This window comes from Ipomoea triloba, chromosome 2, assembly GCF_003576645.1.
Source record: "Ipomoea triloba cultivar NCNSP0323 chromosome 2, ASM357664v1".
Classification (NCBI taxonomy): Eukaryota; Viridiplantae; Streptophyta; class Magnoliopsida; order Solanales; family Convolvulaceae; genus Ipomoea; species Ipomoea triloba.
The window spans coordinates 17,337,847-17,348,197 of NC_044917.1; the positions used below are offsets into that span (position 1 = coordinate 17,337,847).

Here is a 10,351-nt window from a genome sequence, read left to right on the forward strand (position 1 = left end):
TGATAAATATATAGAAAAAAAAATTAGCATAGTTGTCAATCACCTTTGTGGTTAATTTACTGCCTTCATATATGTACATTGGGGGATACAAATATAATAAGGTTGACTTAAGGATGAGTTGACGTCAAAGTCGTTACATCAGTATCTCTTAGGTCACTATTGGCTATTTGGGTACCGCTTTTACCAGGAGACTTCTTTCATCATTCCACGAAACTTCCTTAAATCCATTTTAACATTAAAATAAATCTTAGGATTAAACTTACGAGGTGAAAATGGATTTAGATCGAGAGAGACGACACGCTATTCCAATGCCTTTAAATACCATCTCAACTCTTCCCCATTTTTTCATCATCATCATCTCCATTCCTAGCTACTCCCATAGCTTACAGAAATAAACCAAAGAATAGAAGAGACAAAATGGCAGCTAAACGGCTTCTTGATGACTCCGACCAGAACTCAGAACAGCCAAACAACAAACGAATGAAAACTCGACCCACTTTTGCTTCGTATGCCCCCCACTAGCTTCTTATTAATGCCTAATTGAGTTATTATGAATGTTTTAGTTTTAGGATATATTTTTGTCTCATGGTTTGCTTGATTACTTGGTTTGTAGTGTGATACAAGAAGTGGTCGCCGTGAAATTCTTGGACAGCATCTGCTCAGCCTTGGAGCCCATGCTAAGAAAAGTGGTATGTACACTCTTCATATCTTCAACAAAATTAGTACAGATACCCATCTTGTGAGATTTGTGGGTTATTACTCATAAACTAAATTTATCTATATTCTCTAGTAGTAACAGCAGGTTTTGCATCATTCAAAAAAAAAAAAAAAATTAATATGAGTATCCTCAAATAGATGATTGAGTAGGCCAAGTGTAATATGATTTTTTTGAGTGACGAGAGAAACAGGCGGTCACTATTAGAGGGTGTGTAATGGGTAAACCTCGTCTTGTGAATAAAGATGACTAAGTAGGTGTAATATGATTTTTTTGGGTAGCGAGTAAAACACGTAGTTACTATTTGAAATGTGTACTTGGTAAATTCCGTCTTGTGATCCAAACTGATAAAAGATCGCAAAAAGATAAATTAGCTTAAGTTGCTTATATCTGATTGACTAACCAATTCAAGAAAGCTGAAATTGGTACCTATGAACTTGTAATTATGGGTGGATTAGACCAATTCTTATCCTTGGTTATGGGGTGCACAATCTCCAATGAGGGGTTATTGGATATTTTGTTTTCTTTTGAGAAAATAGAATATTTGAATCATATTTATTTTTGTGATTAGGTGAATGAAGAGGTTGAAAATGGGCTGAGACGTTGTTCGAGGTCCATGACAAGATCACCTTCACTAAGAATCCAGGCTCTGGAGCCATCAAGCCTGAGACTTGTTTTCCACTCAGAGCCGGCGCTCCCAATCTTCACCGGCAGCAAGATTGCCGGCGAAGACGGCAACCCTCTCAAAATCTTTCTGGTGGACACGATGGGCGACGTTTTCGTCCCCACCCCCCTCCCTTATCCGCTCCGAGTCGAGATCGTGGTGCTCGACGGCGACTTCCCGTCCCGCGAGAACGAGAGGTCGTGGAGCGCCGACGACTTTGGCACCAATATTGTTAAGGAGAGGGAAGGAAAGCGGCCGTTGCTCGCCGGCGAGCTGAGTCTCACCATGAGAGACGGGGTTGCCACCGTCGGTGATCTCGAGTTCACCGACAACTCCAGCTGGATTCGGTGCCGGAGATTCCGTCTCGGCGCCCGCGTGGTCTCCGGCGACCAAGGTGTTAGAATCTCTGAAGCCATGACTAAGCCTTTCATGGTCAAAGATCACCGCGGAGAATGTAAGTCACACTCGATCTTCAATATATTTATCCTTAATCCGATCCAATAATCTGTTTTATATTTTCTAAATCTTTTATAGCACTAAGAATCAATGCCATACCAGCTGCCTCATTTTATACTTTTTTTTTTTTTTTTTGAAATCTTATACTCGGTACAATTTATTAATACAATTAGATTTTATTACAATTATTATCAATTTAATTTAATATAAGTTAATAAAATTTATATATATTTCAAAATCATTAAAGAAAAATACTAAATCTTTTAATGAAAAATATTTAAAAATTTATTGTTTTTTTTAATGAACCATGAAATTCCAAAAATTTAGTGTCTCTAAATCATTTTGTGCTTTGACTAGTTGATTGAGAATAAGTCATCTTAGTATATATTAAAAAAAAGAAGTCATCTTATATTGATATAAATCATCTAGAAGCATTTTCCTTTTATGTATTATATCCCGTTTTATTTGAAAATTGATATTATTATTAATTGTTATAATCATCGAATTAAAGTTAAAAAAATAAAAATGAAAATGAAAAATTGTGTCTTTTTTAGATGGGAGTTGGATATAAAAGACAGAATATATGTCCCCATCTAATTACAGTTGTACCACACTAGCTACAAAAATTAAACTTTCTAGCTTGTATGTAATAAAGCATGCACGTGATCGTTACTGTATATGTTACAATACACACATGCAAATTAAAGTTGCAAACAGCTAGCCATGGAAGCTTGACTTGGCCTCGGTGTATACTAGAAATTGACATTTATTTGTTGAGCAATTGAATTACCGTGATTTATAAACTTCAAAACGCTTTGTCCTGGCAAAGGGGTTGGGAGCTTTGCGGTTAAGGATTCAACAGGCCTTTTGGAAAAGATGAATAATAATACCCAACATTATTAATTTCTTTAATTAATTAATGTTTGTATATTTATTAATTTCTGCTAACGTAACATTATTTGTGTTTTGGATCGGCAGTGTACAAGAAGCATTACCCACCAGCACTGGACGATGATGTGTGGCGTCTAGAAAAGATTGGAAAAGATGGAATTTTCCATAAGAGACTTGCTGGACAGGGCATCAAGACTGTCCAAGATTTCTTGAAGATGTCGACTGTTGACATTAACAGGCTCAGGAAGGTGTGCAATATTTTCTCTACCTAATATATAGTATGCATAGAAAGGATTTAATTGGACCTGAGTGGTTGTGTGCACTGATCTCTTAAAAGAGGTCGGAAGTTTGAAACTCCCTCTTGTATAGAAAAATCAATATGATAAGTATTTTGTCTCTTAATTGGACCTGTCCGGTACGAACGTAAATTAATTTGAGTATGATACGGACTTAAAAGTGCCTTTTACACTTAAGACATGATCTGAGTATAGTAGGAGTTTAAAAGTGGTTTCTATAGTTAGGATCTGCTCATGACACCTCTTGGTCTGACAAAAAAATATAGAAAGTATGCAGATAATTTTAATATGGGATTTATTAATAATTAAGATGGTTATTTTTTTAACAGATACTGGGGGCTGGAATGTCAGAGAAAATGTGGGATGCAACGTACAAGCATGCCAGCACTTGTGACATGGGGAACAAATTGTATTTGGCTCAAGATCCTAATTACACTCTTCTCCTTAACCCCATCTGCCAAGTTGTTAAAGCAGTTATTCATGGCCAAGTTTGCCCCGTTAGAAACATAAGCAACTACCACAAAGTGAGTTATTTTCTGACATGCATCTCTTTTTACCGGTCATCATAGTTGTCTTTTATATATAATACAATTATACGTGATATGTGTCTAATTACATCAGATACTGTTCAAATAAATGTTAATATATAATATCCAGTACAATTCAAATAATATATATGATTGTACTAAGTATAAAATGATAGGGGTACCTGTTTACATAATAACAAACTAATGATGTAACTTTTTTTCTTTTTCCCTTTATGGTTAGTCCTATATAACAGATTTGGTAAAGTACGCCTATGGAAGTTGGAGTTCTCTCCAAGAAGTTGATGCAGCCGTGAATGAATTGCCACTTCTAACTCAAGGTATGGTACACTGCACATTTATGCGTGTTATTTTGATGAGTTTCAAACAACATGTAGATCATAGTTTTTTTTTAATGGCAAAATCTTGTATGAGATTATCTTACAGGTCTCTATTTGTGAGACGGTCGGATCTTTGATTAATGAGGTCGAAGGTCCGACCCATTAATCAAAGAGTTGATCTATTAATCAAAGATCCGACCCGTCTCACGGATTGAGACCCGTGAGACGGTCTCACACAAGTGTTATCATTTTTTTTATTGGTTAATGCGAAGGTACCAAATCAAATCACCTATGCCTTTCGGCATGTGTTGGGCTCTGATACCAAATTAAAATATGTGCTTCATCTCAATTAAAATAAGTCTAAGTTGATACTTGATAGTCGGATGTCATATATGTATGTGTGTGTGTGAATAAGGTGTATGGTCAAAAGAGTTGAGTCTTTGTTTGATTGCTCCTACTATGAAAATGGTTGATTGAATATTCTTTGTAATATATAGGTGATTTGGTGGATCAATGCTCAAATCATAATCAGCCACAGTCAATTAGGGGCTTTCAGAGAAATGCATTCTTGACCGAAGGATCTGATCAAGCGGAATACGAGTTTGGGTCCTCCGGATATCAATTTTATTGATATTGGAGTTACGGATTCATTGTATTTGTAATTGTATTTGACTTGGCCGGGTTGGTCAAAATGGGTCCACTCGTACTGAATGCATGCAGACAATAATTGACGGTGATTAAATACGATGTTGTCATCAAGTGGATGTAAATATGGGTGTTTTGTTTAGGAATGATTAATCATTGATGGAAACAATGTACTTGTGTTGTGCCACCCCTTTGCAAAACAAAGTGTGGTTGGGCAAATGTAATAGGTCATAGGTGATTTGATTCCTTGTTATTGTAGAGATTTTGTTGGTTTTGGTTTTTATCTAGGTTCACTCTTTAAAAAAGGCTAAAGTGTCATCTAGCATATCCAATTATTCATGCTGCACCATTAACTTTCATATCGTATATATCGAGCCGCAAACCAAAAAAAAAAAATTCACTTAGAATTTTTAGCAGGTTTCCAGGTCTTTCTGCTGACATGGCGCAGGTTTCCAAGTGACGTGGCATTTCTTGTAACCTTATATTGTACATGTAAGCGTTTACATGTTTATAATTAAAAAAATTATTATATTAAAATAACCATAATTTTCTTCTCTTTATTTTCATAATGTATACTTTTCAATTTTGCAATTCCAATGTTTCAATTTCTTTTTCAGAATTTATATTTTTTTGGCTAATTTATTGTTTAGTATTTTTTTAATTTTCCAAATTTATAGAAATGCTAATTTTTTTTGTTTGTATTTTTTTTTTAAAAATATTTTTAATATATAAATGCTTACATGGACAACATAAGGTTAAAAGAAATGCCACATCACTTGGAAACATGCGCCATGTCAGCAGGAAGACCTGGAAACCTGCTAAAAGTTCTAGGTGAATTTTTTATTTTGGTTTGCGGCTTGATATATACGATATGAAAGTTCAGGGTGCGGCATGAAAAATTGGATATAGTTCATGGTGCTAGATGACACTTTAGCCTAAAAAAAATAATTTATTTTTAGTTTACTATTATGATGTTATTATATTTAATTATATTTTTTTAATTTTATTGTATTACATCATCAATAGTAATAATATAATAATAGCAAAATAACAAAAACAATGTTTTTTAAAAGAAAAATAAAATATTCACTTTCACTAACAAAAGCTATCAAAATCCCAAAAGGTAGCATTGTCATTCTTGCAGGTATTACGATTAAAGAAAACTCAATGGTTGGATTTCTTCTCAAGTTTTTTGTGGGCTCAACATTTTTTCAAAGCATCTTCTATCTTATTCAATCTCAAAAATTCATTTTCGCAATGGTTTAAGTTTTTCTAAACATTTTTTTAGACCAGCCAATATACATAAACTATATTTTAATTATGTCTTTATTTATTATCATTTTAAATTTGTAATTGTAATTATAATTGATGGGGATATGCGATATGGGCTATATTTGACTTAGTGGGCATGGTGTTGGGCTTGATTTAGTCAAGTTTCAAAGGAGATGGGTCGACGAAAGGGAGGTCAGTCCAAGCACGGCTAGGGGTACTATCGGCGATGGCTGGTCAGCTAGAGGGGGCTGCCAGCGGTCGCGTTGGCTGATGCTGACTAGAGGGGGCTGCCAGCGGCTGCGCTGGCTGATGCGTGTCCGGCACGGCAGGAGCGCACCTAAGCATCTCACTCGTGTGGCCTAGCGCTCCGGGTTCCTGGTGACGTGGTCGAGGTGACGGGGTGGTCGGTTGGGTACTTGAAGCAGGGTGTGTTTGGGTGGTGGTGCAATGGGGGGTGTTACGTGTCCGGCGCACCCGACGCATGCCTCAGTGCACCCCCCCCCGCATGGTGACGTCGCCCCACCCTCTACCTTCGTGGGGGTGGTGTGGTGTGTTGGTTGTGGGCGTGGGGTTCATGGATGGTGGTAGAGAAAGAGGACTGGGGGTTGTACACATGGACGGTACAGTGGTGGAGTGATTTGCTATAAATTGGGTGCCTTGTCTCTCCTTTGGATATCCTGGTCTGAGCAATACAAGCGTCTTAGCCCAGTGGTCTCTTACCCATTATTTTAACCCACCGACCAAGGGTTGATTCGCATCATCTACAATATTATCCCTAGTATCTCCTAGTTTATTCTTAAGCGTGTCGTATTTATTATTTACAGAGTATTTCTTAATTGGGCCGCCGTTTTGGGCCGATATCTTGAATTTTGTACGTATTTCTCTGGCCTAGCGCCCCGAGCAATAATACTACTATTTTCTTACCCTTGTTATGTACTTTTATACTTGGTTTATGATGGACTCGATCTCGACAAATCCATCATTGGCGCTATCTATGGGGATCGCTACGAAGAGTACGATTATACTCTTTACCAAAGTAAAGATTCGAGGTATGCCAAAATGGCGAGTCTCAAAATGAGCATTTTCCAGAACATCAAGGCAATGCCAACCAGTAAGGAAAAAACAAGCTAGGCGTAAACGGAGTGCCAATCCAGGCCAATGTCGTCATCGGAGGTGAAGGTATGGCCCAGCCAAACTCAGAGGGGGAAAGACCCCATGGCAAACCCCAAGAGAGAGCCAACGTCATTGGCACAACTCAGTAGGAGGGGGGAAGGCATCATAATAATCCTAGCCTGCCACCGATGGTCAGCTCGGATGCGGCTAGACCCTCCCCCTGCAATAGTGATGCATCGCAGGATGGGAGAGGAGCGCTTATAGTACCCTAAGATCAAGAATTTGAGTTAGCACCGGAGAGAAGTGAGATATTTTAGGAAGAGATCTTGGACTTAGCTTAGAAGTGGTTGAAGGTGAAAGCATCTATCGTCCCCCAATGGGAAGATGGTTGTGAGATAGGGATGCCAACCGTCACCCTTGAGTCAATTCTCCGGAAGATTGGGCAAATAGAGGCAACACCAAGATCGAGGAATTAATCCGGTGGAAGGAACACGACAGCTTTAACGTGGCCCCTAGGATCACGATCACCCCCCTTTCACCCGGTGGATCATGAGCGAACCCTTCTAACCAATTTCAAGGCCCCCCGAGCATTAAGCGGTTCGATGGGATGGGGGACCCTCAAGAGCATGTCGTGATATATCAAGCCGCACAGATGTTAATGGGATCTTTCAAGGCCATAATGTGCTGAGCTTTTTTCTCAATATTGACCGAGATAACACAATGGTTATTCACAAACTTGAAAGGCGGTACAACATACTATATTCATGACCTGGCGATGAAATTTATCACCCACTTCATGAGAAGGAAGAAGAGTAAGAAATATTTCACACGCCTCGCCAGTGTGAAGCAAAGGGTGGGCGAAACATTGACGGAGTTCCTCGCCTGTTGGCGGGCCAAGGAGGCAGAAGTAGATGACATAGACAATAAGTCTGCCATCATTATGTTCATTGAGACACTACGGGCCAGGGATTTGTGCAAAAGTCTTCGATGCAAAACAATGGAAATATACGCGTCACTGATGATGAAGGTGGACCAATACGCGGAAGCCGAAGAGACAAATCACATAAAAAACCAAGGAGATGAGGAGCCTACGAAGAGACCACAGACGGAGGAGCCATCAGAACCTAGCAAGAGGATAACGAATCAACATGCGTGGAGGAGTTTGGAAGGAAGAAGAAAGGTTACTCTTGGGGTTAAGCCCCCAACTATGAATGGAGGTCCATGAGTGCCCACACCTTCGATGTCACTCACCCCTCTGGCTAGGGCACTCCAGCTAGCGTCATTACCCCCTTCATTGCTCCCCCGAGTGTAATATTGGCTTATGTTGAGGAGTGTCAGATAGTATAAATGCTTGAGCCACGCGTAGACCTCTTGGGAATCGATCAGACTAAGTATTGCCAATACCACCATCAACACGGTCATGGAACCAATGACTAACAAGCATGGAGGAAGAAAATCGAAGCCCTAATACAAGCAGGTCAATTGGGAAACTTTATAGATTGAGATAGGATGGCGGGCAGAAACGCGAGGGGGAGGGAGGTAGCGGGGCGCTCCCTCCCACCCCATAACACAAAAGGGAAACAAATGAAGATACGGGAGACAAAGGCAAACACCTAGCGATAAATGTGATCTTTGGAGGATAGACCCCTAGGAATAACATTGGAAGGTATGTAGGGGTAGTAATTGAGACGCCGACTTCGAAGAAGATGCAATATGAGCCGATTTGTAATCGGATGATGACCTCCCGACGAGGGGAATAACTCCTAAGGATGCCCTAGTGATCTCAATGGGCATTAACGAGGTCTTGATCAATAGAGTGTTGGTGGATATCATGAGTAGTGTCAACGTCGTATATCATGACGTATTTGTAAAATTTGGTTTCACAAAAGACCAACTCAGACTCGTGAAAACCCCCCTAGCTGGATTCACGGGGGACACCTTTGAAACCGAGGGGCTGAACACGTTTTCGGTTGAACTTAGCACCTACCCGAACATTCAAGAAATCAACTTGGATTTCCTAGTCATAAAGCTGGTGTTGCTCATAACATCATACTAGATAGGCTTGGATTGGTTGATTGGGGGGGGGGTAATCTCGATGGAGCACCTATGCTTAAAGTTCCACACGCCTAGAGGAATAGGAGTGGTTTGGGGGGATCAACACTTAGCGCGCAAATGTTACGAAACAACATGCGAAAAGATATTGTTGGATCAACTGCCTGTGCACACAGTGAAAAAGGAACTTGAAAATGAGTAGGACAAAAAGAGGGGTCGGAATTGGATAAAATAGCATTAGACCCAAATCACCTAGATAGGCATGTGAAAATAGGGAAGGGACTCACCGAAGAATTGCGAAACCGGGTCATAGAGGTTATGAGAAAATATTCAGTGGTATTTGCTTGGGGACCCGAGGATATGTCGGGGGTAGATCAGTCTTTAATCACGCACATATTAGTAGTCAATCCAAAATTCAAACTCGTTAAGTAAAAGCGACGACACCTAGCAGATGAAAGGAGAGCCTTTGTGAAGACCAAAGTAGATACGTTGTTGGCCATTGGCCATATAAGAAAGGCAATGTACCCAGAGTGGCTAGTTAACGTGGTTTTTGCTCCAAAGCCCCCAACATGGCGTATATGTGTGGATTACACCGATCTAAATAAAGGTTGCCCCCAAGACCCCTTCAAAGGCTACCACCAACTCTTCATGGTAGAAGAAGACAAAGAAAAGACAACATTAATCTCCTTGGATGGAGTGTACTATTACCGAGTAATGGTGTTTGGACTGAAAAATTCCGATGACACCTTCACCAGTATAAGTTGAGATTTTTAAAGATCTCTTGGGAGACATCATGAAAGCCTACATGGATGATATGCTGGTAAAGAGCCAGGAAGCACGACCCACCCAGATTACTTGGCATGATGTTTCAAGATCATGAAGTAGCTTAAGTTGCACCTGAACCCAAAGAAGTGCGTGTTCGCTATGAAGGGGGGAAAATTTCTAGGTTTTATGGTAATCCATAAGGGGGAATAGAAGTCAATCACAAGAAGGCACATAATGCCCTATGGATGCAACCCCCGAAGTTGATAAAAGATGTGCAAAGGCATAATGGGAGATTGGCCGCCTTAAGCCGTTTCATGTCCAAGCTAGCGGAGAAATCATTACCTTTCTTCCAAGTCATGAAACAAAGGGATGGTGATGGACAATTTTAATTAGTCATCGCAAGTGCAAGAATCAGTTGTAGTGATAGTGTGCAATAGCAAGTGTTGAACACACAGGAATTGTAACAATGCAATTTAATATTTTAAAAGAGTGGAAAGAGAGAATTCAAAATAAAGTTTCAATTGTAGTAAATTAAACAAAATGAAGACAACTTAGGAAAATAAAATAATCAAAATCAAGGAGACTAAGATGACGGTAATAATGTGTTACCGGTATGT

The 10,351-nt window shown here is 39.5% G+C and overlaps 1 protein-coding gene across 1 annotated transcript; it reads left to right on the plus strand.

Annotated features, from left to right (window-relative positions):
* Positions 1-319: 319 nt before the first annotated feature.
* On the plus strand, positions 320-4,857 carry LOC116004536 (protein SAR DEFICIENT 1-like). The gene is made up of 7 exons (XM_031244632.1): positions 320-506; positions 614-689; positions 1,287-1,833; positions 2,814-2,974; positions 3,352-3,546; positions 3,791-3,887; positions 4,385-4,857. Exons 1-7 carry the CDS (start codon positions 418-420, stop codon positions 4,516-4,518), a joined length of 1,299 nt encoding a protein of 432 aa, XP_031100492.1. The 5' UTR covers positions 320-417; the 3' UTR covers positions 4,519-4,857.
* The last annotated feature ends 5,494 nt before the right edge of the window (positions 4,858-10,351 follow it).

Coding starts and splice junctions, on each gene's coding strand:
- LOC116004536 (XM_031244632.1), top strand. CDS start 418: ATGGCAGCTAAACGGCTTCTTGATGACTCCGACCAGAACTCAGAACAG. Junction 1,834..2,813: donor CAAAGATCACCGCGGAGAAT/GTAAGTCACACT, acceptor TTGGATCGGCAG/TGTACAAGAAGCATTACCCA. Junction 3,547..3,790: donor ACATAAGCAACTACCACAAA/GTGAGTTATTTT, acceptor CTTTATGGTTAG/TCCTATATAACAGATTTGGT.